This window comes from Pezoporus wallicus, unplaced genomic scaffold, assembly GCF_028554395.1.
Source record: "Pezoporus wallicus isolate ANWC-B61680 ecotype Strahan unplaced genomic scaffold, APGP_CSIRO_Pwel_v1 contig_3817, whole genome shotgun sequence".
Classification (NCBI taxonomy): Eukaryota; Metazoa; Chordata; class Aves; order Psittaciformes; family Psittacidae; genus Pezoporus; species Pezoporus wallicus.
The window spans coordinates 172,437-199,513 of record NW_026635157.1 but is presented as its reverse complement, the minus strand read 5'-3'; the positions used below and the strand labels follow the sequence as shown (position 1 = coordinate 199,513).

At 39.9% G+C, this 27,077-nt stretch overlaps 1 protein-coding gene and 1 non-coding gene across 4 annotated transcripts; both read left to right on the top strand.

Moving 5' to 3' along the window:
• The first annotated feature begins 732 nt into the window (after positions 1-732).
• LATS1 (large tumor suppressor kinase 1) lies at positions 733-21,028 on the top strand. Of its 3 annotated transcripts, XM_057405584.1 has the most exons (8): positions 740-934; positions 5,568-6,074; positions 10,054-10,204; positions 12,038-13,566; positions 17,318-17,900; positions 18,956-19,138; positions 19,375-19,481; positions 20,466-21,028. In XM_057405584.1, exons 2-8 carry the CDS (start codon positions 5,724-5,726, stop codon positions 20,979-20,981), a joined length of 3,420 nt encoding a protein of 1,139 aa, XP_057261567.1. In that variant the 5' UTR covers positions 740-934; positions 5,568-5,723; the 3' UTR covers positions 20,982-21,028. The 3 variants fall into 3 exon arrangements, 2 of the variants coding, with proteins under 2 accessions (XP_057261567.1, XP_057261576.1); XM_057405593.1 differs by lacking the exon at positions 740-934 and having other exon boundaries at positions 5,486-6,074; XR_008971705.1 differs by lacking the exons at positions 18,956-19,138; positions 19,375-19,481; positions 20,466-21,028 and adding an exon at positions 14,477-14,543 and having other exon boundaries at positions 733-934; positions 17,318-17,390.
• A 5,881-nt stretch (positions 21,029-26,909) lies between these two features.
• TRNAG-GCC (transfer RNA glycine (anticodon GCC)) lies at positions 26,910-26,980 on the top strand. The gene has a single exon. It is a non-coding gene; the product is annotated as a tRNA-Gly (tRNA).
• The last annotated feature ends 97 nt before the right edge of the window (positions 26,981-27,077 follow it).

Genomic DNA, 27,077 nt, shown 5'->3' with positions numbered 1-27,077 from the left:
CAGGAGGGTAAGTAACCATCAGTTACTTGGACTGATCCTGGGGGATACAAGCTGAAGGACGGAAAGAAACCATCCCAACCAACCACAGATGTGAGCAGCAGCTATGTTACAAGGTTTCCCATGACTTTTTCCATCAAAACTGCTTTAGAACATACTTTACTTCCACGTCAGCAAGAACACGCCTTCTTGATCTGTTGTGGTAAGAGTGCCTTACCTGATCTGAACTCCTTGCATGTGTGGCTGGAGGAGATGGTGTGCTGGCGACGGGGCTCTCACTTCCCTCGTACAGGGCTGTATGGAGATGCCGCTGTGTTTGAAATGCCACGCTCAGCCTGAAAACAAACGGGCGAGGTGCATCCCGGAGGAGTAAGGGGTGGGTAATCCTTCCTGGCGCCTTGCACATGTCGGTCCTTCATTGCGGCATTATCCGGCTCACGGAGCCTCGGCAAAACTGTTCCCCGATGGAAAATCTGTGTTTATCCATCGAACATAACTCTGCCACAGAAAAACAGAAGCAGTGCCGGAAGCCTGGCAGCGGCGGGGGGGTAGGCGAGGGGGACTCTACTGCGGTCCCACCGCTGCCCGAGATGGCGTTGCCATTCCCGGTGCAGCTTCAGGCCCTCGGCTACCTCGGCTGGTGGCCGTCAAGCTCCATCCGGGTCGGGGTTGCGCGAGGGGGGGCACCAGCCGCGCAAGGCAGGCCGGGAGCTGCCCATATCCGGGAAGCCCTCCGCGGCTTAGACACCGACAAAATGGCGGTGCCGAACTGAGAGGCCCGTGGCGGCGGCGGCAGGCGCTGGCGGAGGGATCGAGGAGCCGCTGCCGGCATCGCGGAGGGCCGCGGCGGTCGTCGCCGCGCGGGCGGGGCTGAGCTTTGTGCGCCCACGCCCGGCCCTGGGGCGCTGCCGCCGCCGCCGCTGCCTTCTCGCCGCAGGTAGGTTCTTTGCGCTGTGGTGGCCAAGGAGGGGCGGCGGTGAGGCTGGGCAGAGGCCGCTGGCCGGGGACGAGAGGCCGAGGCGCGGCCCAAGCTCGGGTATGAGCGAGCCTGTTCCTGCACAGCAGCCCAGGGAGAGCTGGGCCCTTCTTGCGCTGCCAGGAGCGGGCGGGACGCGGCCGCGGGAGACGTTGCCGGCTTCGGTTCCCTTGCTGAGGGTTGGTGTTTCGGGAGGGGCAGCGGGGCCCTTGCGCCGCCGCCGGGAGAGTATTCCTCTGGCCCTGCGGTGGTGCTGGGCCCCGCCGGCCAGGACGACGAGGATAGGACTGGCTGTGTGGGGAGCACAGCGCCGCTGCACCAGACCGCCCTCGGGTCACGGCCTGGGGCTGCCTGGGCGGCAAAGCGCGGTGTCCCGATGCAGTGGTATGGAGCGGGGATACGCGTTGCTGTTGTATGCCCGGCGCTGCAACACTGCTGGGCCAGCTGGCTCTTGACGCGGTGCTGTGGTGCAGGAGTCGCCTTGGTACCAGCTTGTGCCAGCGCAGCGCACACTTTCGTCCTCGGTCACTGCCCTGCTGTAGCCGTAAAGATCACTCCTGTATGCGCTAGAAATCTGCCGCGGCTACTGGGAATAACCGGGGATGTGTTTGTCCATGAGGGGAGCTGTATCCTGTTCAGGGAGATAGCAGAATGTAAAAATGGAAACAAGCAGGGCAAACACACAGTGTTCCCAGTGTTTAGCTAGCCTCTGGTCATTTCCAGCTCAGTTTCCCCTGACTCTGTGTAGTTGTGTTCATTTGCTAATTTCAGGGTCCACTTTTCTCCTCATCTGATGGAAACTTTTAGCGTTGGAAATTCATCCTGTGGCAAATCGCTTTATGGCTCAATGACCTGCTATCTGAAGAACAGCTTCTTTTTGTTGGTTTGAACCAAGCCCCTGCAGACTTGATTTTACGTCTCCCAAATTCTTTGTTGTTTCATTCCCCCCCCCCCCCCCCCCCCAACCCTGCAGACTTGATTTTACATCTCCCAAATTCTTTGTTGTTTCATCCCCCCCCCCCCCCAGTAAAACATTGTGATTATGTATAAAATAACTTACTACAATAGTAGATGAGAGATAGAACCAAAATAGGCTAATGTGCAGCATCCCATGCTTGGTTGGAAATATGTGTGTTTAAAAGTATGTTAAAAACCTTCTGTAGATGAGAGATGTTACAGATCCATTACAAAGCTATGTATTATTTTCCGCAGAAGAACTTGGAAGACATTAACAGTTGCATGCAGCCATTCTGAGTTTTCATTCAAATGCCATTTTTTAAGTCCAGTCTTTCCTGATTGTACTGTAAAAATAAAAGTTTGGGGTTTTTTTTCTTGGCAGTTTGACTTGTAGAGGAAATTACTTTATCCCGTATTTTGAAAAATAACTGGAAAATTATTTTTTTTTTTATTACTTTAGGGAAGTGGAGAGCTTCAGCAGCAGAAACAGCTGCATTAACAAACAGATCTATCACACTTAATGGTACAAAACTGCAAGGGGGAAGAGATGTCAGTTCTCTTAGATACAGTTTCTGGTTGCTAGTTAAGAGGTACAGAATTGAGATGGATTTGAGATGGATTTCTTCCTGAGCAGTCAAAACTTTCTTGCTTTAGAAGGTATGTGAATATCTGTAAGAGGAGGTGGCTTCTGAATTTTGAGGCTTACACACAAAGCAAGGTGAACTGTAGTAATAATTGCCATTTTGCACTTCATTTAATGGGAGCACCTATTCAGTTGGGTTTCTGAGCAATTAAGACTGTAGTTTTGCATGTACATCAAACTGCTGTTACCCATCACTGATGCCAAAAGAAACAAACCACCAAGAAAATGTTACTGTTTTTTATCCGGGTATGTCCGTCAGCTTGATTCACTCTTTATGGCCTTACAAACGCTTATGCTGGCAATGGTAAGTGGTGGGAGACAAGTGGACTGGCCAGGTTACACTGGTAAATCCCTGCTTCTGCAAAAAAAATTATGTGAAAGTGCAGCTTTATTTTCCAAGACTGCTTAGACTTGGAAATATCCCGTCATGCTGCAATTGCCAGCAGAGTAATAGCTATCAAACACTTGGAGCATCCCTGTCTTAAAGTTCACAAAGCACCTTAGAAAGAAATACAATTCTCTTAGCTTTCCATCTAAAGAAATGGGAGCACAAGCTGATTGTGCCCTCCCTCAGTGGTAGATTCTTGGTCTCCTCATTGTGGTTTAAGTGTCCTGTTTATTTAACCTTGATTTCTCTCAGGGGTGTTACATTTGTTTATCTCAGCTACCTGTGGTGTAACCATAAAATGAATATTGAAATGCCAGATGATGTTATGGTGAAATACACAGTGCAAAACAACTGTTTTCTCCTGAATTCCAAGCCTTGGAACTTGTTGAAAGGAATAACTTGGATTTTATTTTTTTTTCTCTCTGGTATGTGTATGGCACAAGATCAATACCAACTGTTTTATTTAGATTGATAATGGTGAACTAGGCATCACGCCTAATATTTATTTAATTTGAGCAGGTAATCTAAATTACTAAGCCTTGTTGTCTTATGTTTTGGGATGAGTTTATGCTAGAGGTTTCACATTTCTGGAGGTAGCAGTTCTTTCGTTGCTAACATAGATCCTCGCACTTGGGTATCCAGCACATGTTTTGAAGCAGGTCACTTGGAAAGAAAAGGAACATCCATAGCAAAACTAGTAAAATGGTCTAAATGTAGTTACTTGGAAAAAGTGGTTTTGACCAAATATTTTCATGCGGTCTTAAATATGGCCTGTTTTGAAAGTGGACAAAATTAAATTACATTTTAATTGCTCTCATGCTGTACTTTCTGCTGAATCCAGATTTCTTAATGCTTTGAGCAAAACTTCACTGTGTATTAATAAAATTCACTTATGTCTGTTGATTTTTCCTTACTCAGTGAGCACTGAAGAATTGTATGTTATCAGACTGCAGGAAAAAACGTAAATGTACTTTGGTAGTTATCGTAATTTGAGGTTTCAAACCATCACAGGTCAAAGAAAGCACTTAAGATAGTTCCATTAGAGAAACTGTTATTTCTGAAGTGGATCTCCAAGGGGAATGGGACTAAGTGGGCTTTCCTCCCTTGTGTTTCTTTTCATAGTCCTTATTTATATATTACTTCAAGCTTTCAGGCTTTATTAATTTATGGTAGCATGTGTGCTTAATTTACATAATTTGCATATGTATTAGACATAGAGTTCTTTTTCCTGTTAATTTGTTGTCTTATTCTTCCTCAATATTTTAGTAGTAAAAGCTGGATGAAGAGGATGACTTTTGTGTAGACTGTGTAGAACTTACGCACCTGTTTAATTTGAGAAACATGAGCTACATCTTTGAGACAAAAGGTGCAGACATCTGAATCATCAAAAATAATCCTTCAAAAAACTAGGAATGCAGATTTTAGCGCCGTGAGAAATAGAAACAGGACATTAAAACCATTTCAGTATTGCTATTGTTAGACTATAGCAAATGTACAGTGTTAGTTGAGCTTTACTGTTCCTCTAGTTGCTTGTGAAGAAGAGACAGTGCTGAAATGCAACATTTTTGTATCTTGTGCTATGTTAGTAACTGGTCTTCATGGAGTAGTAGAGACTGCAAAAGTTCTATTTTGTGATACTCTAAAGAGGCGAATGCTCTGTAACGTTTTCAGTGATCCACCTTAGTTGCGCTATCCTTTGCCTCACCACTCACACGACTGACTAGTGCACAGCACAAATGTGGACTCAGGTTCTCTGCAGACAAAGGGTTCTTTCCCTGATGAGTCAGTGCCTTCAAAGTGCAAACGCTTTTTATTTGGTTTTGGCAGAAAGTTCCCTTTCCCTTACCAAATGTCACAGCTATGCTCTCACTGAATTTGATGCTTGAGTTGTTAAACAGTTTTACAATGAAAAATTTTGATTAAATTTTCTTTGTTTTCTTTCTCCCTGCTCTCATTGTAAAATAAATTAAAAAATAACTATTGATGAAGGCTGATTCAAGAAGACTTGTGCTAAGAGACTGTGAAAACCCTAAACAGGCTTAAATGGCACATGGTACAAGAAGTCATAAACTTGCATGAGATGAGCTAGGCAAGGGTTTGCTTTTTACATATGTGACTGCTGCAGAATGGGTAAAATCATGGTGATTATGTACTCTCACTGCTGTACTTTGTTTTTCTCGCTTCCATCTACTTGAGGAGCTTGATGTCAGGATTGTTGGAACAACTGGGTTATTAGGTCCACGTCCCAGTGAACTGGGTAGTAGAGTTGGTACCTTCAGCTACAGGAGTGTTGGTGGAGAGAATGTGGGTGATGTATAGAGACAGCACCCAGCAGAAAGGGAAGGTACACACAGCTGTTCATACCTGCTCTTGAAAGCTCTGTCCACCACGCTTGAGTTCCTCTTCCCTCTGTCCGTGTCCTTTGCAATTCAGGACCATTTGGACTTCAGGTACCTAAACCACATTTTATTAATATACTGTTTGAAACCTGTCATGGTTTAACGGTAAAGGCAGTGCTGCATGTGAACATTTCCCTGCCACCAGTGCTACATTGTGAACTTTCTCACTGCTGTATGTGTAATAGGGTTGTTTTGTTTTGTTAACAGGATAGCAGTTTGGGTTGTGACGAACTCCAGCGCTACAGGAACCATGGTATTACAGTGAAGAGCCGCTGCTTTCCCCAGTTCTAAAACTACCAGCCACCCTTCCTTGAATTTTGCAAGTGCAAGTCCTTGGTGGAGGCTGCATATATACATGTTTTCATGAAGAGAAGTGAGAAGCCAGAAGGTTATAGACAGATGAGGCCTAAGACTTTTCCTGCCAGTAACTATACTGGCAGCAGCCAGCAGATGCTACAGGAAATACGAGAGAGCCTCAGGAATTTACCTAAACCCTCAGATGCTGCTAAAGCTGATCATAGCATGGGTAAAATGTTATCTGAAGATCCGAGACATGGCAGAAATCCCCCCAAATTTGTAACGTATCATAAAGTTTTGCAGGAGATCAGAAACTCACTTCTGCCTTTTGCAAATGAAACAACCTCAGCTGTCAAAGGAACATCAGAGGTTAATCGACAAATGCTGCAAGACTTACAAGCTGCTGGCTTTGATGAGGTGAAATGTTTTATTTTCAAGATTTGGTGTGCTGCTAACTGTAAACCGTTCAGGTTGGAGGGGGTGTTGATCATGGAATGTTTGCACAGCATATGATAAGCAAAATGGGGTCTTCAAAACCTGGTAGGTTTCTAATTAGGATGTGTAACTGGCAGTAGTAGGGGATGAAGCAGAGGAACAGAAGGGCCTGGCTTTTTTTTTCTTTTAAGCATCTTGTGCAGTTCTTAATGTCTTAGGAGTCGGTTGTCTTAATTACTTACATAATTTTAGACAGAGAGAACTGGGCTATCTAGAATGGATTTAGCCTCTGATACTGAATGGGATTTTGGATTATGCTCAGTTAAAATATGTTGATAACACATGGCCATTCTGAATTGAAAGGCAGTACCATATATTTCAAAAATCAATTTTAATGAGATTTTTACATCTGTGACTAGCAAAAATTCAAACTTTGTGGAGAAAGAAATTTTGCTATCCTTCATTTATGCAATTTGTCCAACGAAGGTAACATAACAAAGTACCTGACAAAGCTAGTTGTCTGGTGTCTTCTCCGTGGTATATTGTCAAGACAAAAATTCTCTTGAAAATCTTGGGCATAAGTAATTATTCTGCTGTTATTTTTATTATAATAACAGGGAACTAAATAATTGTTCAATTTAGTTATTTAAATTATTGACTAAAATGATTTCTGTTCATTTTAATAAGTAAAAGGAGTCTGGAAAATGGTTTCCAGGAGTAAAAAATGAATACGCTTGTAACTCCTGTGATTTTACTGGGACTTATGCCTCAAAGTAAATAACACCTGCTTTCACGCCTTCTCTGTAAAACCTGAGTACAAAAGCAGGTTTATAAAAACAGCTAGCAAAGCATTCATCTTTCCAAAGGATGAAGGCACAGTACCACAGCGGGGATTGCTTTTACAGAAATGCACTCCTTGCAGTAGTGACCACTCGCAAGTTCTGCTGGCTATGATGCTATAGTATTTATAGAGGGATCCACCTCCTACCAAGAGTGACCTCCAAAACTATCAACTGGCATTTCCTCAAAAATGTCCTAGTGTCAGGTGCTGATAATGGTTTTTCATGTTTCTTTTGCTTTCTCAGATACACAGTGCCAGCTGTGTTTTAGTAAGAATAGACGGATTTTTTTAATGATAAAGTATTTCAGAGTAATTTGCTCCTTAGTGCTTTGTGCTGAGGTTGTTTTCTTTTATTCTTTCCTTTTCTTAAGTAGATCAGTTCTCAGATCCATTTTTACAGATAGAACCTTCAGTCAGCTTCGCAAGCTAAAGAATGGCATGTGGCTGGCTAATAAACTAGAAAGGTATCTTGGTGTTTTTTGTTTGATCTTTTGTATCTTGAAGCCTTTTGCTTTGTTCTTGGTTACAACTGCAAATCTCCAGGACAGTTGTGATTCTATGGACCATGTTTCAGGCACAGTGCCAGTGTAAGCTGTCTCTGCCATGTGTTAACACAGAGTAGTGTTGCCACAATAGTCCATATGGCACTGGCCTGTGTACACCACCTGAACGGATAGAGCTGAAGTAGGAAAGCATTTTTCTTGGTGGGGGGGATTTGAGAAAGCAAGTAGGGATGAAATGGGAGTGAAATGGGAATGTATTTTGAGCGGGGATTGTTTTATGGACTGGGCTGTCCTGCCTAGTTCTGAGCAGCTGGTCTGGGCTGTGTCTGACTTCCACTGGGCATGTTTTGTGATTCAGCAGCTCATACATAGAACTTCTTAATTTTGTGATGTCAGGTGCATTACTGGCTTTCTGTAGAGACTGACCTCCCCAGCATGTCTGTAGTGGAGGCCATGTGTAACTGATAGGTACCATGTCCATTTTTTAATTTATTTTGATTTGGACCTGTTTGTATTAGCAGTGTTTCCTCATTTCAGCTTTTAATGAGATTTCATCAAGGTGTTGAAAATGGATTTAAAGTAAAAATGCAGATTTGTCTCTTTGCCATTATTGTGGAGTCACTGCTTGGTGACTCAGTCACCACTTAAAGTTTTGAAACATAATTTATTTTGTACCTTTTTTTTTCCTAAATATATTGAATATCACAAATGTTCTGGTTATTACCCACCACCCCTCAAGTAGTAGGAAGTATTCAGTGTTAAAGCTGAACAGATAGATAGATACTTGTCAGGATCAGGTATGTACATATAGTGTGTCTGTCGATAGTTATATATATGTATGTGTATATGTATAGTAATTATGTGAGAATGCAGTTCATTGGGTTTGGTTTTTTTTTTGTGGTGTTTTGTTGTTTGTTTGGTTTTTTGTTTGTGTTTTGTTTCTAAAACCATCCTAAATAGCTTAAAGGAAATCTTTCTCACTTAGATTCGGGTTCAGTCCTCATATGTTCTGTGTAAGGTTAAAGACATTGAATATTTCATGTCACATAGGCGACCATGTGTTTTGTTCCTCAGCTGGAGAGGAGGGAGATTCTTTGGCTCTTAATCATGTTTTCTGGTTAGTGGAGAAGGAGCTAAACTTAATCTCTTCAAATAATGCTGGTTCTGTACTTTGAAATTCTTTGTTTTTACAGCTTGGTGATGTGAACTTGTAGATTTAGGTTTCTATATTGTAGAATTACTTGGCTTAAAAAAACAGTAAATTTGGGGTTGAAATAATTAAGAAGAGAATTCAAGTCAATAGGTAGGAATGAATGATGGGTCCCATAAAAGTATGTTCAAATTGGAAATTAAATACTCTGAGCACCTTAACCTTCTCTTTGCACAATGATCAAATAGCATACTGGTGCTGAAAATGTACTACTTTGCAATGGATCAGTCTTGCCTACAATAGTTATAGTCATAACTATGTCATGAAGGAGCTATAAGATCAAAAGTTGTACTTGCTTTTTCAGCAGTGTCATCTGGTCTGTTAAGATTGTGACAACCTTAATACTTTTTGTTTGTTTGTTTTAATGTTAAAATCCTTCTTTAAGTTTCTGCTTTGTTCATTGAACTACTTGTTTCTGAGGACTGTATGTAATTTTGTGGTTTTGTAGTGTTAAAAATGTTCACAAGCATGGTGAAAGTGTAAATGTGGGTTTGAATGTGAAATCAATACTGATTGAGCCCGCTTTGATGTCCCGCTGATTTTAGTAGGAGGTGAATGCTGTCATATGTAGGTAACCTGTTAAATGGAGGGTGAGCTGAAATGGTTGCTTCCATATGACAAAGTACATCCATAACAAGTCACTAAGGACAGCGTACTTAATTATAAGAAGTCATGCTGTGGATTTGTTTCAGACTTGAGTCAGTTGCACGAATCCTGTTCAATATAAGTGGGAGAGCGGTGCCTCTCTTCTGACAATCTCTGGAATTCTGCTGCATGACCTTGATCTCATTCAAGCCAGTGGAAAAACCACTGGCACATAATACATTTTCCCTTGACAGAGGTGGGATTGGCCATCAGATCAAAACTTGCGTTTGGAGCTTTGAGAGTACACAACCACAAAAATAACAGAATTTCTGCCAATGATGCTGTCTTCATTGGGAAAAATTCTTAGGGAGAAACTAACAGATATTTGTTGACAGAAGTCATGTTGAGTTGAAGGAAGATGAGCAAAACCCAGTGTTCTGAATTCCACGTTAGGGTGTCTTTCATAGCATAGCTTAGGTTGGAAAGGACCTCTGGTCATCATGTGACTAGTTGATACCTGGGTAGTGTGTATGGGTAATAAATGCTGATATAAGCAAGCTGTACGAATGACAAGGTGGCAGGATTTACATCACACTACAGCACTTCAACAAGTTAACTTTTTTCCCTGAAGATCCAGACTATGTTAGTGCTTTGGAGGATCTGTTTTGGAGAAAACATTTTAAAAGTATTTTTAAATTGATTGAGAAAAATCAGTTATTTACTTGATAAAATTACTGGAGGATATTTGGCAGAATAACCACGATTTTTGGTATTTTTGCCATTTTCTTGTAAATTATTTTTTGCATATAATTTTGCCTTTAGGATATGGTTATACAAGCTCTTAGACAAACTAACAACCGTAGTATAGAAGCTGCCATCGAATTTATAAGTAAAATGAGCTACCAGGATCCTCGTCGGGAGCAGATGGTTGCAGCAGCAGCAAGGCCTGTGAATGCAGGGATGAAACCACCAGGTAGGTGTATCCGTAGTAACTCAGTGTATTCATATAGGTAAAATGTATAAAACATCAAATTCCTCCCTCATATGCTCACAGTGGAACAGGGGAGATTTAAGATACAGTTCTTTTGCTTTTAGAAATAGAATGTCAAATATATAGTATAATTCTCCTGAAAGACAGGTATGTTTGACATAAGTTTCTTAAACAATTCTTTTTATAACTAAGTGGGTTTAATACTGAACGGAAGTATTTCGTATCAGGAGTGGCATTCAGATCTCAGTCATTTTTGTCCCTCATTGGTGTGATGCCCATATTTTCTTCTCAGCCATTTAGAAGTCAGTGGTGAGCACTGAATTCCTCTTTTAATTTTTTGTCTCTTTTCACACACACTGCCATGAAGCAGCACTGTGTATGTGTATTTTTGTGTCTATATATGTGCTTATATATTGTATGGGTACAGTTTTGTATTATAGGATGTCCTGTTTCAAAATCCCCCCTTCTGCTTAATTTTCTGTTTGGTTCCAGATTTTGTTTGTATGGTTTTAAGGCAGACTTCATATTTTTATAGATGTTAGTTAGGGGACAGACTATAGCTATAGTAGCAACAGAGTCAAAATGTTACCACTTGCTATTACTGCTCTCTTAACACATGCGAGCACGTTTTTAATACATCTTGATGCTTTTCTTTTTTTAACAGGCTTTAGCAGCATACACCTAAATAACTTTCAAATGCAGCAGAAATACTGAACTTCATTCAAATAAAAGTTGAGTGCTGAGCTGCCAGCACTGTAAAGTTACATTTTAAGTTGCCCGTATAGGTATGAGGAAGAATTGGTATCAAGAGTAGCCAAGTACAGCATTATTTTTATTTAGACTGTGAAGCAGACTTAGTTGGTGCTTACGTGAAGCTTCTAGCTAAATGCCACCATTTAGCCATGAATTTCATTGTTACTTGCAAAGATAGTTGTTAACACATTCTTTAACTGAGGGCACAGTGGCTTTGAGCAGTTATACTACTATATGTGTTTACAAGTGCCTCAGTAATAATGTAAAAAGCACAATAAGTCTGCATGCACTATCAGTTCCTTGTGTATTATTTTGTTTGTATGATGCAAAATAACACCTATGAAGTAAATATATTGTAGAGTTAAGGTTTGTTTTCATGCAGTTTGAATTCTTGCCTTTCTTCAACACTTTTACTCATAAAACCGTAACTTTTAAAGTATCAAATTTCACATGCAAGGAATAAAAGAAGTTTGGATGAACTGTATGAATACAAGAGTGTAAGCAGGCTTTCTGATTGGACAATATTCAGTTCAATTTTAGTTTAAAAATACTTAAATGTTTTGTAAGTGTTAAACTGGAAGGAATAGTGACGTGACTAAACGTATCTTTTTCCATGCTACTGCTTTATTTCATTAGTACTGCGCATCTCTTGAGAGTTACTTGTACGCATGATTAGTGTGCCTGATAAGACAGGCATACATAGTGTGCTGATATGTAGGCATACATAGTGTGCCTAATAATTGTGCACATTCCCATCTTTTTTCAATTAAAAATTGAGCGCATCTGCAGTTGAGGCAAAATGCATCTTCAAAAATGTAATATCAAAAAACTCTGATACTAGAGTTTTATTGCATTCTTTGCTCTTACACTGTGTACTGAACATACAACCATAGCTTGTGTACTGCTAGATAGAGATAATTTTTTCGTGTGAAGTACAGTGAATTATGTTGTCGGAGTATTCCCATCCTATTTCTGCAGTAATTAATGCAAAAGAATAAAATATCCAAAGCGTTAAATGGAAATTACTTCTAGTAATATAAATGTGTCCTCTTTTTGTTAAAGGAGGGACTGTTCAGCAATCTGTTAACCGCAAGCAGAGCTGGAAGGGTTCTAAGGAGTCCTTGGTTCCTCAGCGGCACGGGCCTTCCCTGGGAGATGGTGTAGCTTATCGCTCAGAAAGCCCCAGCTCTCAGCCTGATGTGGGAAGGCCGCTATCCGGATCTGGCATTGCAGCATTTGCTCAGGCTCATCCTGGCAATGGACAGAGAGTGAACCCCCCGCCTCTACCACAGATAAGGAGTGTCACTCCTCCTCCTCCACCTCCTCGAGGACACACACCCCCTCCAAGGGGAACGACTCCTCCACCTCCTTCCTGGGAACCAAACTCTCAAACAAAGCGTTACTCTGGAAACATGGAGTATGTGATCTCCCGTATTTCTCCGGTTCCACCAGGAGCATGGCAGGATGGTTACCCCCCTCCACCTATGAATCCTCCACCCATAAATTCTTCCACACAGGGTCAGAGAGGCATGAGTGCTGTCCCCATTGGCAGGCAACCAATAATCATGCAGAGTTCTGCCAACAGCAAATTCAGTTTTCCCTCAGGAAGAGCTGGAATGCAAAATGGCAATTGTCAGGCAGAGTTCATAGTTCACCAGAATATGGTGTCTGGGAACTCGGTGAGTCGCCAGCCACCCCCATACCCCATGAATCCAACCAACAGGCAAAGTCCCACAGCACTACAGATGCAGGCAGGAGGATCTGCTCCTCCTTCAGCATATACCAATGGGAATCTTCCTCAGGCAATGATGGTGTCAAACAGAAATAGTCACAACTTGGAACTTTACAATACAACTGTAGCTGGCATACCTGCGTCTTGGTCACAGCCTTCCCCTGTGCAGCCACAGTCATCACCTGGCAATGGGCATGACATGCCTGCGTGGCAACCCAATGTTCCTGTACGGTCGAATTCTTTCAACAACCATCATGGCAATAGGCAGAGTCACTCCAGCAACTCTCAGCCTTCAGCTACAACAGTAACAGCTATAACACCAGCTCCCATTCAGCCACCAGTAAAAAGTATGCGCGTGTTAAAACCTGAGCTACAGACTGCCCTAGCGCCCAGTCACCCTTCCTGGATGCCACAGCCAGTGCAATCTGTTCAGACCATTCCCTTCTCTGAGAGTCCCTCTACAAACATGGCAGTTATGGCCCCTGTTGGAGAGGCTCCAAATTACCAGGGTCCCCCACCACCTTACCCAAAACACTTGTTACACCAGAATCCCTCTGTCAATCTCTATGAGACAGGACCCAAGCTCAACAAGGAGGAGCTACCTATTTTATCCAAGGAGGATGAGAATGAAAAGAATTATGAATGTGTTGATTCAACAGATAAAGAAAAGAAACAAATTACAACATCACCTGTTCCTGTTAGGAAAAACAAGAAAGATGAAGAAAGAAGAGAGTCCCGCATTCAAAGCTATTCCCCTCAGGCCTTTAAATTCTTCATGGAGCAGCATGTGGAGAATATACTGAAGTCGCATCAACAGCGTTTGCATCGGAAAAAACAACTAGAGAATGAAATGATGCGGGTAAACTCTTCATTCTTTTTAAACCTCTGACTAGAACTGTTCCTGTATTACCTTGAAGAAGTATATCTTAAGTTTAGGATGCTTAAATAGTGCAGATAAATAGGTCATTGTGGTATATCATGCTATAAAAATCTTTTGTTAGTGTGTTGGGTTTTTTTTTTTTTTTAAGGACAAACTGCAGGTACAAGCAAAGCAGGGACAAGTCATAGGCTAGTTAATGCATTTATGTAGTCACGCAACCAGTGATACCTTTTAGGTTCTGCAGTTTGTTTCCAGTAGTGACAAGGGGGGGGTTAAGCTTAAATTAAAAAAAAATAAAATCTGTATTTAAAAGTTAGATTTTTAGAATGAAAGAGACATGGTACCTTTTGCCTCCAGCTCTGGACTGTAGGAGGATCTCTTTAAATGATGGGTAATTGAATGGGATAAGAAAACCCAGACATCAATAAAAACATGTAAAATCAGCTTCTTTGTCCCAGTATGAACTCTCAGTAGTCTATTTCTGGGATTTCAGTGTTCTACTAAACCAAATCCAAAAGGTAAAAGGTGGAGCTGATATATACATGTCATTTCAGAAGAGGAAATTGTGAGAAGTAGTGCAGTTAAGATTTGCAGAAATGGAAGTTCGAGATGTGTTACTTATGTCTATTTCTTAACAATTGTAGCTGAAAATTTGGCACGTATGAGGTACCTTTAATTTATTCTATAAAAGAATGCATTTGGCTTATGCCACTTTTAAGTGCTGTTTTAAATCTGTGTTCTCTTTTTGAAATTTTTTACTGTAAATTGTGATATTTTTTAAGTGTTTGCTTAATCACCAATATGTAAATGTTAGCAAGATTTCTTCCTGGAACTCTTTCTAGATCTTTATTCTTAGTCTTCTCTCTTTCCTTTTCACTTCCACTAACAGCTGATTTAAACTGTTAAGGTGTGGGAAGCTTTCCTGAACTCTGTAGCCTCCATCCCTGTGTAGACAAGTAAGATTCTGGAGCAACAGTCTTTATTAAGAATAGCATGATCCCTTTTTAGAGGGCTTTGCATGCAATCCTGCATCAAAATTAAGCATGAATTTATTTTGACTATTTTCTAGTATTTAAATGTAAGATTATAATTAATGTTGATTTGCAAACTTCACTTTCCCTTTTTACTGTCTTGTGTTCTATAGTATCTCAAGCATAAGTATTACTTATATAAAAGCATTCATACAGCTTTCCTTGATATTTTTGTTGTGCATTTAAAGCACCCTAGTAAATGCCTTATAAAATGCAGGTTTTGATATTTGTACTAGATTTACAGCTGGAATGTTTAATTACAGGCTGAAGGGTGGAAAATGGGGTATTATGCTGCAGCAGACCTCTCCTGTTTGACCAGAGTATAGGAGAGGAATCCCACAACAGCGGGATCCCGCTAGAAAAATACCTACCCACGCAGGATGCTGTATTTCTAGCATATGTGATATTTTTCTATATCAGGTTCCCTAAAGAATAGAGTGGAGCTATCTCAAGAATATTTATCCACATTTAGATGTGTGAGTTTGGACAAGAATTATGCTAGGTGTCTTTGCTGCAAAATGAAACTAAACTAATGATTTAAGATACAGCAAGATGAGAAGGGAGAAGAACAAGAGTTAATTGTGTTATGATACAGACCAATTCAGAAAGTTCTTGTGTCTGGCATTGACTAGAAATAATGGGACATATCTGTGCATGAGCATTTGTGAGGTGACAAATTTGGTTAATTCTTGGTAAATGCTCTAGTTGAGGAGAGTTGCAGGGGAAAATCAGCAATGCAGAGGGATCAGTTTGTGATTGATACTTGTTCTAGTGGATGGCATAGGAAAAAGTGCAGATGCCTGGTTCTAGCTATCCTAACTGCTGTCTGCCTGATGCTGACAAAAAAATTTGTCTGAAATTTGAAACATTCTTCCCCATTTAAATCTTACTGTACTGATACTCCTTGTGAAGTTTGCTTGGGTAGACAAGTATTTTGTATGCATTTTTCCTAATTGCATCTCCTTTGGATCCATTTTTGTTATGATGCCTGTAAGAAATTTACTGTTTCTAACACCATTTTCTTTAATACATGATATACAGTATTCCTAAAAGCATTTTTAAGACACTGAATGATATCTAGTTGATCTTTTACCTTGCTGTTTTTTTCAGTCATATCTATTATATTTTGCTTCAAATTATGTTCTAAGTTAGGCAAAGTATAAGTCATCTACTAACATGAGGTTAGACAAACCAAGACTAGTGGTTACCTAATCCTGGTGACAGTCCTGGGTACTGTTATGCAGACAGTATCTTAAACAGCTGAAGCTTTAAGGAGATGGAAGCAGCAAGATTTGGTATTAAGAGTCGGTAAGATGTGACGATAAGAAATTGAAAACTTCACAGTTGTGATGTTTGCAGGGGTTAAGTTTGGCTATGTTCAGTTTTATGATTAGAATGTCCAGGAAAAAATAAGGGAATATACTCTAGGTTGAACTTGGAAATCATTGCTGTAGGATGGTGGTTTCAAGCCAAGTTGGCAGATAGAGATGCTATGAAAAAGGGAGCATATAAGATTTTAAAAATGCTGACAGAAAACAAAAGGAAGAATGAGCATCAGGCTGTGTGGGGGTAGCATCACAGAGAAAAGAATATAAAAACTGAAGAAAGATTCTGTTCATATTGAAACCAAAAAGAAGAGAGAATCGGATTCCAGGGCCTGAAATGTGCCAAGAAAAATAGTACTGGAGTCGAATAGCACTTTAAACGAATTGAAACCACCAAAAAATACAGTAGAAAGAAGCCAGGCTGGAATACTAGGAGAATGCTCAGTGTGGCTCTTGTAGATAAGGGTTTTCATGCTGTAGGTTATGAGTTATGTATGGCCTGTGAGTGTTTCAGATGTCAGCATGTCAGTGGTATTGGTCAGAACACCAGGTATGTTTATTCCAGATAGGGGTATATATACAGATAGGAACCAAGGACAGATACCATGGAGAGGAGTGAGATGCTTCAGAGAAACTGCTCTGCCCATCTAGTTGGTATGCAGAGTGGAGACAGGTAGAGACTGTGACTGAAGTCTTGTTAGAAAGAGGTGGGTTATGCGATAAGAGGAAAGGTCTAGGCTTGTGGCTGAGACACATGCTTGGTGTGGGCAGGCAGTAGGAAATGTTGCCAGGTAGATCTGGTTGGTGTAGCTACACAGGGAAGCATGAGAGGGAGAGAGCTGCACGCTTCCTCTTGGAACTTAAGTTCCAGTGACAGCAGAAGTTTAGTGACTTCTCCTCTAGCTAGAGTGGAAGCCTTTCCCACAGCAGCTCCCGAAGTAGCCCTCAGCAACTTGCTGCTTCTGGGCTTATCTTGGCTTCCTTTAGCTCTGCAAAGAGAATCAGGGAGGCAGCTGATGCACACTGTTACTCAGATAAGTATTACTTGCAGCAGTTTTTATCAGTAGTTTGTAAATTACCCTTTCTCACCTTGAGAGCATATTCCTTTCTCAAGAACCTTCTGGTGCATGGCACCTCATGCATTTTGGTGTGAAAGCGATCCTTTTTTTGTTTGTTTGTTTGTTTTTTTCATCACTCCAACATGTTTTCACAGAATCTTAATGTGTACATTAAACCAGAACAAAACCCTTTAAGTATTATTTTCCATGCTGTATATAAGTATTTGGTTTGGTCTGCCTAAGCCTTGTAAATATAAGAGCACCAAGAATTAAGAGTACCATTCACTCTTCAGATTTAATTCTGTTTGCTGCACAGGTTGGGTTGTCACCTGAAGCCCGAGATCAAATGAGGAAAATGTTGTGCCAGAAAGAGTCTAATTATATTCGACTAAGAAGAGCTAAAATGGACAAGTCGATGTTTGTAAAAATTAAAACCCTGGGAGTTGGTGCATTTGGAGAAGTTTGCTTAGCAAGAAAAGTGGATACTAATGCGTTGTATGCAACCAAAACACTGAGGAAAAAAGACGTCTTGCTTAGAAATCAAGTTGCTCATGTGAAAGCTGAGCGGGATATCCTTGCAGAAGCTGATAATGAATGGGTGGTTCGCCTGTACTATTCATTCCAAGATAAAGACAATTTGTACTTTGTAATGGACTACATTCCAGGAGGTGATATGATGAGTCTTCTCATTAGAATGGGTGTATTTCCAGAAAATCTGGCACGGTTCTACACAGCAGAACTGACCTGTGCAGTTGAAAGTGTTCATAAAATGGGCTTCATCCACAGAGATATTAAACCTGATAATATCTTGATAGACCGTGATGGTCATATTAAATTGACTGACTTTGGGCTCTGTACAGGTTTTCGATGGACCCACGATTCAAAATACTACCAGAGTGGTAAGAGAAATATAAAAGGCTTCTTTGTTCCTTTGTTGAGGTGTCATTCTTTGCAAGGAATTAAATAATAAATGAGTAGAAAGAAGACTGTGCTGTTTAATTTCTGAATAATAGTGCATGTAACAATATGTCTGCACACCACTCAGATTGGAGAAAGCAATGTTTAGCATGGGAGAGTTTGTAAGTGTGAGCATTGATTCCTTAAGGAAGAAGGAATGCTGTTGTAAACTTGTCCTGTTAGTGGTTTCTGAAACTTGGAAAGAGCAGATTCCACTATTAGCAAGATAATTACATAGACAACAGTCTGTACTCTTGAAACAACATTTACATTATTACTATTACTATTACATTTAAAACTATCTTAAAGATAGGTTTTAAAAAAACAAACTTGCCCCAAGTTCTGAGTGTCTCATGAACTTTTAGTGTAACCCACTGATTTCTGAGAAATGTTTAAGTAGACTTATAGAAATCCTACTTGATTACTTAAAACATCAATTAAAAGAAAGCAAAAAAACCTCACAGTTCCAGGAGTGTTAAATACAAATTTTGTAATAAGCTATTTTTAATTTCCAAAAATGAAACCATATCGTCAAAAACATCAAATTACTTTTGACTTGGTTTTATCAAAATACCATTTATCTTAGGCCACACTTACACAGTCTCTGGAGAGTAGTTAAAGATTTAAAATCAGATTTTATTTTTTGATGCTGTAAATATTGGGGGGTTCTGTTTACATAAGAACAAGAACAATATACGTTCTGTACCCCCAATGTGATTATGTTAAGGAAAAACTAAGAAAAGATTAAACTTGACACTTTCTCAGAGTTATGTAAAAAAATAACTGAAAAAAAAACTCTGTTCTCAAAAGCTGGTAGTTTATATCATAAGCAAAAAGACAAAATATTGCTGTTGATGACCATTTCAGCTCTCAGATTGATCATTGAAATTGAAGCTGATTTTGTCTTGTAACAAGATATGTTAATAGATCAAGAAAACTTCATACTAGATAAGAACTAATCTTCGTCAATTTTGGCATCTTTCTCACTTGATTGTAGGTGATCATGCACGTCAAGACAGTATGGATTTCAGCAGTGAATGGGGTGACCCAGCAAATTGCAGATGTGGAGATCGGCTGAAGCCACTTGAACGCAGGGCTGCACGTCAGCATCAGCGCTGTCTGGCCCATTCCCTTGTTGGCACACCCAATTATATTGCACCAGAAGTGTTGTTGCGAACAGGTAATGCATTTCTGTATGGTAATCTCACTGCAAAGTGACTGATTTTCAGGTAGCTTGCTTCACCTTCCTGACAGCACTCCTTTTGCCAAGTATATATTTTGACAAAACGTAAATGGTTGTTAATATGGAAATCTTAAGTATTGAATAGAATTCTGTTGTGAACCCTTTTTATTCTTTGAAATACAAGATTAAAATTATACTACAGCTTTGACTACCTTGTTTTGACCTCATTTCAGGTTACACACAGCTGTGTGACTGGTGGAGTGTTGGAGTAATTCTCTTTGAAATGCTAGTGGGGCAGCCTCCATTCCTGGCACAAACACCACTGGAAACACAAATGAAGGTATTCTAAAAGCCTGGTATTAGTAGTCTGAAAAGTAGGCTTTCTAATTTGTAGTGGGATGAAGTGTTTTTTAGCGTGCTGATCTATCCAAGCATGCTATAAAATAACATGATTTTAAACTTCACATTACTATGGTGGTGCACTTAATTTGTAAAAGGATTTCAAGGATCACATTCATGTCTTTTATCTGGCCACAAGTAAACATGCCAGCTAAAAATAACATTTCAGATCTTGGCCATTCCCTCTCACTTGTTGAACCTGTTGCAGTTATTTCCACTTTTTTCTCCTCTTCCAGCATCTGAGTGTTCTTTTCCCACCACTTGTCTTCCATGCCTGCTTACCTGCAGATTTCCTTTGTATTGTGATGTATCTGCAGGTGCTCAGCATGCAGATGTGGAGGAGCAGCCGGTAACTGTGGCTGCTCAGGGTTATGGGCAGCTCGGAGCCATTGGTTCCTTCCTTCCTGAGCCCCAGCTGCTTCAGAGAAACCACCAGGGCAATCTTCTGCAGGTGCCATTTTTGCAAAAGTGCATTCAGCTTGCAAGATAGTATTTGGCTCAGCTGTACTGCAGATTGGATTTTATTACTTTAAGTCTGTTAATCTTTCCAGTGCATCAAATAAATCATCATTCATTTGCCTCACCTTCTTTTTAAGATTGTAAGCCATATGCCTGATACCGGGTTCCAGATGCTGGGTTTCATTGTACTTTTGTTGGTTTATAGTAGGGGCATTCCCTACTATGCCAGACTCTAGATTTGGAATGTGAATAAACTTTACCTGCATTTTGCCAGATTTCCAGGCAAAATACTTGCTGTGTTTCTGAAGGCGTAGCTTCACGTTTTCCTCTCTCTCTTGTGAAAACACGCATACTGAATGATGCTTTGTGGCTGTTTGAAGTATTTTTATTTTGTTGTTTTAATTTTCACTGTTTTTTTCCTTCTTGTGAAATCATATATAGAGTAACACCTCTTTTTGCTTTAAAGGTTATCAACTGGCAAACTGCACTTCATATTCCACCTCAAGCTAAATTGACTCCAGAGGCCTCCGATCTTATTATTAAGCTCTGCCGAGGGCCAGAAGATCGTTTAGGCAAAAATGGTGCAGATGAAATAAAAGCTCATCCATTTTTTAAAACAATTGATTTTTCAAGTGATCTACGGCGGCAGTCTGCTTTCTACATTCCCAAAATTGCTCATCCTACAGACACATCCAACTTTGATCCAGTTGATCCAGATAAATTGTGGAGTGATGATGATAAGGAAGGGAACAGAAATGATACACTCAATGGATGGTACAAAAATGGCAAACATCCTGAACATGCTTTCTATGAGTTCACCTTCCGAAGGTTTTTTGATGACAATGGCTACCCATACAACAATCCAAAGCCCATTGAGTATGAGTATGGTAGTTCCCAAAACTCAGAACAGCAGTCAGATGATGATGATGATGACGAACAGGCAGGTAGAGGAGTTCAGAACCGTGACCTGGTTTATGTTTAGTAGAGGAATAAAGATTAAAAACTAAATAAACTTATTTTGCAGCTGAAGTTTTTGAGAAGTCTCTTAAGAGAATTGAGAAAAGATTGCTACAGTAAATACATGCATGCTTTTTATTTTTTAAACACTAAGGAAATTGTGTCTTCTCTTTCCCTCTCTGTACAGTTTGTTTCCCCAGAATACAGGGAAATCTGTCTCAAGTATTAATTTATTCCAGCATTATTAATTGTTTAATTTAGAAAAGAGAGATTTGATGTTAGGTAAAAAACAAAACAAAAAAAAAAAAAAAAAAAAACAAAAAAAAACTTGAATTTTCTTAATTTTCTTACTGGTTCTCTGTACTCTAAGTACTCAAAATAGGAAATAGTGATCAAGGGGTTTTGTTTTTTTTTTCCTGAAGATGATGCCTGTTATGTATTTGTACATATGCTGAATAATTTTAGAAAACAAAATCTCTGCTTCAGAACTTTTAAGAGTCTTTCCTTGCATTGACCAAATATAAAACCTACTTTATGCTTAATAGAGCTTTCTGATACATTTCTGAAGAGAAAAAAGCTGCTGTACCCTCACTTCTCACTGCAGTTAGCTTGATAATTTACAGTACTGGAGAAACTGAGCCGTCTATCTGGTAAAATGTTTCCAGCTGCTGGGGTAGTGGTATGGTTCTCAGCTTTGGAACAAGAAAGTATCAGTCTTTGCTATAGTGTGCTTGTAAAGTGATAAAGAATTAGAACTAGTATTTTATTAAATAGTAATTGAATTTAACATTAGTAATGCTGTAGCATGTGCCTGGTACTCCTAAAGCAGAAGGACTGCTCTCTCGTGAGCAACTCAGCTGTATCCTGTCATCAGTTCTCCTGTCATTATGAGAGGAAAAGAAACTTTAGGAAAAAACACTTTTTGAAATGTAGTTTAGTGTCCTGAGTAAATCCAAACTGTAAAAAGTCTGTACAGTTCTGTTTTAGTTGAGATTTTTAGTTTGAAAAATAAATTCTAGAATAATTTCTGTATTATAGGTTTGAGATAGTAATGGAGAAAGATGATAAATTAAGGCATTTGAGACTGTTGTTGTGGAGACCAGTTTCACTGGCTTTAATAGTTTTCATCCTAGTTATGCAGACAGTGAGGAGAAATGTCATGCACAAGTCCATCTGAGCCATCACTACAGTTTCAGTGGTCCATCTTTCACAGACCCATTCATAACTGAATTAGGAAATGAACAGCTGTGTCTGCTGCCTTCTGCATTACTGTTTTCACAATTTCACTCAGCAGGTGAGCAGACATCCCCTTGGGTCTCATGGTGGGAGGGTACTGAGCCTGCTGAAATTGCTGGGACCAGGGAGGCGGGGCAACCCTCTGAGCAGCTTGCCTGGGACAAGACCAGGAGCTACAGGTGAGAGGCAGGAAGAATTACGGGGTTTACCTCTCTTTCTCTCTTCCCTACTTTCTCCAGAAGCTAACACAATGGTAAAGAAAATGCACTATTTTTAGTAAATGTCATGTCTTTTATAACATTGCCTCCTCCTTGGAATTGAATTCCAAAGGATAATCTTATATTGTGCCTGTAAGCATTACTGCTTTTTTGAATTATTTGTGCCATTGCACTGGCATTGTGATTGTCTAAAAATCATGAAATTGGTGTTCATAACTGTTCTTGCAGCAAACGCCAGGTACTAATTTACTTTTCTCACCAAGCTGGTTCAAGAAATTCTGGTGCGCTTCAGACCATTTGTTCCCTTATTGTGTGTGTCTCTTTGTGCCAGTGCAACTTTCTGCAGTTCTAAGCTAAATACTAGATCAGTGAGAAAACTGCTTGGTGTTTACAAGACACCTCTGAATGCTAAAAGTGTTCAACTGAGTGATCCAGTTTCCATTGTGGTCCAAAAACTGATTTATATTGGCATAACTGAGGAAGGAGTAAACTGCAGAAAAGGCAATTTGGCAGCCTTCTCTGCCAAAGAAAGCTAGGGGGAAACATCTTAAACAGACTTGGTCACAGGAGAAAATGTTTGTGGAAGTTAATCCCTCTACTGTGAAGTCATTATCATGGTTAGAATATGGTTTTCTTTTCCTAAGTGGGTAGTTAGTTACTTTCTGTAATGAAAATGGGTTTGTATCTTAATAAAATTCATGTTCTCTCTGCTTGTTCCACAGTTGAAATAGAATAGCTTTTAAGATTAATTTCATTTAGCCTAAATATTATAAAGTGGCTGCAGTGTATAACTGCTCCATTTTATATATTATGCAAAAAAGATTGTTTTCCATGTAAATAAACTTTAAAGTTATCCTCCTTCATACTAAGTATCCCAGTAAAACTGGTCTATTTGTCTTGGAGTAAAGTATAATATATTACTGGTTAAAGGTGATTTAATCAAGCCTGCTTTACCATTTGTGAAGTGTGCAGAGAAAATAATGTCAATTCTTCATTAAATTGACTGTTAAAATTGATTATTTTTTTTTCTAATCTGAGTATATTTCTCCTCTGCTTGCATTGTATTATGATTTATCCAGTTTTACACTATAAGTGGTCTTTAGCCAGTGTGTTGGAAAAAAAAGTCCTGTAAAGGCATCACTGCAGTTCCATAAAAGCAAAACTGTTTGCTTATTTTAAGGACACGTGCAAGTACTAAAATATTAAATATTCTGCCATTTTTAAAGAAATATAGGGAGAGTTCATACCTGTAGAATATGGTAGATGCTTCTGGCATTTTCTGTTACCTTGTGTTAGAAGTTGTAGTATACCTTGTTTGAATTTTGCCACCTATATGCTGCAGTATTGTATATTTTCTTGCAGAAATGCAGTTGTGTTACAGTCCAAGTTCTCTGAGAAAGTTAGTTTTACATAAATGTTGTCACAACTGTCCAACATGCTGTGCCTGACCCATGTTTTGAAACTTCTTGTTTCATACGTACATTTGGAGTCTGTTGAGATTCTTCATAGCTGCTGCTTAAAACATGGGTGTTTCACTGGTGACCTATGATGGGGATTGGTTTGTACAGACAGGTGAGCAGAGAGGCTCTTAACCAGCAGCTGTGGAATTCTGCAGTAAGTTTTAGTTCAGGTTACTTTAACTTTGTATAGCATGAAAGCAAATTTCTCTTTTATGTTCTTTTGTATACATACTAATTGTATTTATAAAATGTTCTGTAATCCTGTACCTGTACTGTAAATACTGTTTGATACTCAGTGTCATTCTATCCTAGGGCAGGCCCTCCTGCTGTGTCTTTTCTATCCTCTATTTGTAATAGAATCTGTAGGATATATGGCTAGAAAGTTTCTTTGAGACTGAAGTATCTTCTGCTGTTGCAAAGCTGTGAGTGGAAATGATTTATTTAGACTCCCTTTAATGTTATTCAGCTAACAGACAGTGCAGTGGGTGGGTTCTTAGATGATGCTGCTGCCAGCCAAGATACTATTAGGCTTTGGTTTCAGATGACTTTGGTGTTTCAGATCAGACCTTAAAATCTGCTTGCTTTAATTCAACCAAAGCAAAAAGATTGTAAGTTGGGTCAGTGTCGTCGTAAAATGTTTGAATGCCTTAAGATGCTCCTGGTAAAGGCACTATTCAAGTTTACGGATTTATACATATCTATATATATATATATAGATATATTCCATATGTGTATATGTATATATAATGTTTGTATTATAAATATCCTTCTGATTGTTGGTTCTTTTGGATCTTCCAATTAAATACATAGACCACAGCACTACTCTGCTTAAGCAAATTCATTTATTACACGCCCAGTTAGTAAGCTTGACATTATGTTGCGTTATCCCACACCTATAGCAAGTTACTCACCTATCTTTTGAGTATTCTGTACTTGTCTCTGTCATGACATGGGCATCCCCCTTTCACCAGGTCTCTGCATACCTGGGTGATATGTGATCTTGAAATGCTCACTGATATGTCTGGGTTTCATGGGGTTAAGTAGTGGTGGTGGCTGGGACCAACATCTTTAAGCCCCCTGATATTCCTGTGAAAAGAACATGCATCTTTTATGCTTTTCCAGTAGGTACCCAGAGCGTCCGTCCCCTTCATGCAGCAGACTTCCTCTGTCTACACCCAGCACAGGCAGCTTCCTTGCCTATGCTGACTGAACTGTTAGCACAGTATGTGTATTTGACCAAGGGCATATGCCTGAGTGGATGGTTGACGCTTACTTAGAAGTTACTTCAGAACAAGAGAGACAATTCCAACACTTGTGACCAGCCTGATTGAATTACCAGCTGCTGGTAATTGGTGACATTCCTGAGTTTTAGAAACTCTTTGTTTTCTCAAAATCAGTTTCTGTAGCATAACACCTGCTGTGTAATACAAAAATTACAGTTGCTCTTTATAAGAAATTAAATCCTTGGTTTTGCTCATCAAATACCAAATGTAAAAAGAAGTTGCCCAAGTGTGTTTATTTTTCTTCACATCCCTCTCCTGAAGTCCCTTTTACCCTGCAACAGTTCTACTAGCTAACAAAAAAATCGCATGTTTAATAGCAGAAATGTACTTTGTACTTGGCTGTCATCTCATGTCTGTAACCTGTTCGCAAAAGTATACATTCTGATGTTGAAGAATTCAATTTATTAGTACTCTTTCCCGGTCTCATCAAAATAATTAAATCTTATTTATTATGCATACATCATGTATCATGAAGCTGCTCCTTTTCTTGAGAAATATGACAACATACAACAACTTTCATGTTATTAGGAGGGAGGATAGTCTTTGAGAAAGTGCACTTCTTTAAGTGCACATGTCAAACTGCTGATGCAGAAACCAGTGTCTTATTGCAGAGACTATCTTATATCCTTACTATACCTTTGGTTTGAGGGGAGTGAGTGGAAGTATGGCATCATTTTTCATTCATTAGCCACCTACAAATGGAAAGAGGGTAATCTCTCTAGCTCTCATCAACCAAATGATGTGATACAGTAATGTTTAGAATTGACAGAACTTATCACCAGCTTTATCTTACAGCTAAAGTAATGTAGGAAGGGTTGTTTTAAATCCAGGCACTCCTTAAAGGGAGAGACTAAAATTGCCTATTTGACAGTGTTAAACAGGTAAAAATAGAAAAGTGGAAGGGAGGAATGGATGTGATAAACTTAACTAAAAGACTACATAATGCTGCAGGTCTTCTGAGTTCACTGTAGTGGATTGTCATAAACCTCCTGCATTGTGCCCAGCCTTTAGATCCTATTTGTTGCTAAGCAGCTGAGTAGGTTAACTGCTCCAACAGGGGCACCATACCCAAGGAACGTGTCTCAGCATATGATTTTCCTAGGACCAGTAGCACATGAGGTGGTTTTCTTTCCAAGAACACCACCCTTTTTAATAGCTTGAAGAGGTGGAGACAGTCACAAAGCAATGAGTATGTGGCTAGAAATCAATAAATGCTATTCACTAGGCAAACCGCATCGTGGATTACGGAATGTAAATAGCTGAAGGAAGCCCCTCTTTACAGGTTGATCCTAATTCTGCTCAGCCTGCTATTGGGGCAGGCCCAGTCTGCTGGTTCCTCACCACGCTGCGTCTTTCCTCCTCAGAGGTATGAACTTAGTGGGGTTGGTTTATAGCTTAGCTGTGCTCTCAGGCCTCTCATGTGCTGCTGTCAGGTTACATCTGCGGCAATACATACCAACACAGTCTGATGTTAAAATACATTTAAAATTCAAGCACTATTTCACAGCAGCGTTTTTAATATAACCGACATGCCTAAGGTGGCTAAGGTATCTTTCCACCATTGAATACATCTCTACCTATGAGATGAAATACAATGCCGTTTAGACCCAAACACGGCTGACCGCACCTCACTACCGCCGCGGATATTCTAACGGACGCCGTGGGGCAGTCCCAGCCCTTGTACCACTTGCTACAGCGCAGGCGCGCCGCACTCCTCACCTTCGACGGATGGAGGCGGAAGACAGTCCGTATACAAGCATTGGTGGTTCAGTGGTAGAATTCTCGCCTGCCACGCGGGAGGCCCGGGTTCGATTCCCGGCCAATGCAGCTCTACCTTTTTTGTTGTTGTTCCCTTTGCTCTTTTTCCTCCTTAAAAGTTAAACAAAAGCCAAAAAAAGTTACGGGTGTCAGTCGTACTGCTAAA